Below are 3,573 nucleotides of genomic sequence, written 5' to 3'. Positions count from 1 at the left end.
CGCCAGGCGCTTCGCGAGGTCAGCAGGGCTGCGCGCTCAGCCGTGGCACCACTGCCCCACCAGCTGTGCGCATGCGCGGAGTGACGTCATAGCCTGCAGCTGGTGTGCGCGCCGCGCGCCTTCATTATGCTATCATTTCGAGCCTTCAGCGTGGCGACGCCGTGGCTGGTCACGTCTTTGGTCACGTGGTGTGGAGCAACTGCTGGGGAAGGAGGAGTGGAGAGGAGAGAGATGGAAGGGAGTAAACCACGTGCAAGGATGAAAATGAAGAAGGAATGCCCAGCGATACGGAGTGGCGAAAGACAGACTTTGCTATTCGAGTGAGCGAGATCCGCTCGGCCAGCTGTAGGTATCGCGTTACTCCAGGTTTGACCACAGCGAATTTTTTTGCGCAGGTAAATATTGGCTGGGACTTGAAAGGCTGAGCTACAAGAACCCGAGAGGGCACTAGACTGTGCGGGCATTTATTTTCGAAAGTGCATTTTTGCAGTACGCTGCGCTGAGTGCGATCGCAATTTATTCCCTGCTCGAGACAGGTCACGCCTACCACTTGGCGCCCATTGAAAGAGTCGTCTGGTCGGTACCTTTGCAGTGGAGGGAATGAAGATCGTGTGACGCGCTTTTGCAAATACATCTCTTATTGCGCCCAACCTAATGTGACACCGGATGCTCCTTATTTAAATGAAGTCCACTGAAAGCCTTTGCAGTCGGGAAATGTGTATATGCACTTGAGAGAACTGAGTGAAGTGGGCTTGACGTGTAAAGACAAGAGAAAAAGAGCGGATACCTGTGAATACTATCATTAAATCGTACGAGGAAGCGGACCTGAGGGGTCTGAGAAGAACCAGTGAAATATATAGCGCAACGTTGAGCTCACATCCAAAGCTAGGAGGATGAAACAGTTGTAATGTTCCAGGATATCTTGTAGAGACAGAAAACAACGTTGGCAGCTGCAGACATTTACTTCCTGTGTAGATTACGTGTCATGCAAAATATTATGAAAGCGAGAGGTAGGACAACACAGGCATTTAGTCACCACTAAGGCTGAGCACATAGCTGCTCTTCGCGCGCGGCGCCACAATTCCTACCTTTTCGGCGCCTTCTCTTGTCGTTCATTCTGCTGCCTTTCTCCTTCTATGCTCCTTCCACCCGCCACTCTCTATCTCTCTCTCATCCTACCCATCCCTGTCTTAGAGAAGGAAGGAAGGGGGGAAGGCAATCAAACGGGAGGACACCGATGGCCTCATTGACGATTCCTATGCGCAATCGGGATCACCAGGCTAATAAAAATATCCTCGATGATTTCAAAGCAGCAGCAGTTTCCTCCCCGAATCTCTTTCCTTCTCTTTTCTGTTCACTCACCAGCTGCCCGCGCTGCGCAGTGCAGGCCTTTCCCTTATGTGACCACTGGCCGGGCACCGTAGCCAATGAAGACGCGTTTTTTGCTACTTCAGCGCCTCAGGGCTGTAAAAAAATGATGAAATATGACGATAACAACATCGAGAATGTTCACAGTAACGCTTATCAGTACGTTTATGTTTTTTTACAAACAGTGTGAATACATTATACAAAACCAAACAAGCCTCTGACGAGATCGCTTGATACTCGGTACATTTAGTCTGCCGCAGGTAAAAAAGTTGGACGGAATGCATGGATGTATCATTGCTTTGGCAGGTGTTCATTTACATTTGGCTGCGTTCAGTCTGTACAAGCATATGCGACACAGGCCTTATTAAGGCGAAAGCCTTTAATGCCTCATATTGTCGTTAGCAGCAGTGTCGGTAGCCGTGTCGGCAAATTTGTCCGCGTTTCGGTGTCACTACTTAAAAGAAAAAGCTGTGTAGCGGCTGGGAATTTAACCAGGGCCTTCAGCATTTTGAAGTAGAGACGCTACCACTCCGCCATGGTGGCTCTTTTTTTTCTTTATTGCATGGAAGAACTTCCGTAAAAAAGGGGGAAAACTTCAATCAAACTTGCTCGCGTCTCAAGTTACCGGGCTGCTTAATACGAGCCCGCCATAGCCCTAACTCAACACTGCATCACCACCAAACATCAAAATTCAGGGAGGCACACATATGCATCTAGGTACGGCAGCCAGCTTGGAGGTTCTTCGCGTGCAGCATATACACTCCTCACCAAAGCACACTGTTCACGAAACACAGATTTGGACGATCTTGGTGGCTCGGCGTGTCTGTCCATCATACGGCTTTTCCGAAGACTGAATAGTCCCATCAACACAAACAGATCATAAGGCACAACAGAGTTTTTGCCAACAGGCAGAAATCTAATAGTGTATGGTGTAATTTCAATGTCCTTCTTAAGAGTTCGTTGTAGTATGTCCCAAAAGAACATGGCATCACGGCACAGGATGAAGCAATGATCAATTGTCTCAGGGACGTTACACAGACGGCAATTCACATTCCAGGGTACAAACATGTCCTTCTCATTAAGAAATGTCTGGACAGGCAGCGTATCTGTGTGTAGCTTGAAAAAGAACGTCTTAGCGGCTGCCTGAATGCACATCCGCCTAACACGCTTTAGAACACTGATGTCCAAAGACCCCAGATAAGGCTGCCGATACAACGGCGTAAGGAACAAAGACTAAGTGAGAGCCTGAGTCATCTGTTTTCTCGAGAGGCTATAGAGGTAATCTAACGAGAAGCGCACAGTGAGGAAATTGAAAGTGTCAGCAACCTCCTTAAGGAATCCCCATAAAGTCCCTTCTGCACAGTCGGTGCGAATAAGTAAGGCAAATGAAAACTAAGCCGCCTAATGAGCACAGCTACCAGAAACGGGTGGTTTGCCGATTTGAAAAGGAAAAAACGGGAAACAAGTTGATGCACGAACAGGTGAACAAGGCCCCCCACACCACCACCCTATAAGGGAAGGAACAAGTTGTCACGCCTCATGGGCTCCCATTGAGAGCGCCACACGAATGTTGCAAATATTCTGTGTATAGCTTGCACCTTCCTCCTCGCACAATGCAGTACCTGGAGGACATACGCGAGCTTTGCAAACAAAAATATGTTACAGACCTGTGCCCTCGCAAACACTGAGAGTTCCCTACCCATCCAAGCCTGTGTTTGCCGCCGTAGAGTTACAATTTGTGAATCCCAGTAGGCTGTACTGTTGCGAACTTGGTGCAGCGGAACGCCTAGGTACTCAAGAGGACTACAGTCACAGCATATTCCACCGAACTGGCTTGGCCTAGTTCCCCAATGTCCCAACCAAAAGCCTTTGGATCTATCTAAATTAAGAGCCGCGCCTGATACATTGCAGAACTGTTTAGTCAAGTGTAAAGCCTCAAGTACACTCTTTTTGTCAGAACAAAAGAGGGCGACATCACCAGCGTAGGCTAAAACTAACTTCACATTGAGCCAGCGAGAAACCGCGGATAACTTCGCTGTTAATTATACTGAGACAGAGGGGTTCCAGATATAGGGAAAACAATGGAGACAGTGGACATCCTTGACGAACAGATGCTTCTAGTGGTATTGGTTTCGTTAGCTCCTGATTAACAATTACCCTTGTATAGACCAGATTTTTTTACCCTCGCACTCAGGCTGCGCGCGC

General features: G+C 48.3%; 1 protein-coding gene across 1 annotated transcript; it reads right to left on the bottom strand.

Annotated features, from left to right (window-relative positions):
* Positions 1-2,052: 2,052 nt before the first annotated feature.
* On the bottom strand, positions 2,053-2,523 carry LOC149353966 (uncharacterized). The gene has a single exon (XM_089577427.1). It carries the CDS (start codon positions 2,521-2,523, stop codon positions 2,053-2,055), a length of 471 nt encoding a protein of 156 aa, XP_089433553.1.
* Between the last annotated feature and the right edge of the window lie 1,050 nt (positions 2,524-3,573).

The sequence above is a fragment of the Amblyomma mixtum genome, chromosome 3 (genome assembly GCF_055824585.1).
Source record: "Amblyomma mixtum isolate Tamu chromosome 3, ASM5582458v1, whole genome shotgun sequence".
Taxonomy (NCBI): domain Eukaryota; kingdom Metazoa; phylum Arthropoda; class Arachnida; order Ixodida; family Ixodidae; genus Amblyomma; species Amblyomma mixtum.
This window is presented reverse-complemented; position numbering and strand designations above follow the sequence as displayed.

Coding starts and splice junctions, on each gene's coding strand:
- LOC149353966 (XM_089577427.1), bottom strand. CDS start 2,523: ATGTGCATTCAGGCAGCCGCTAAGACGTTCTTTTTCAAGCTACACACA.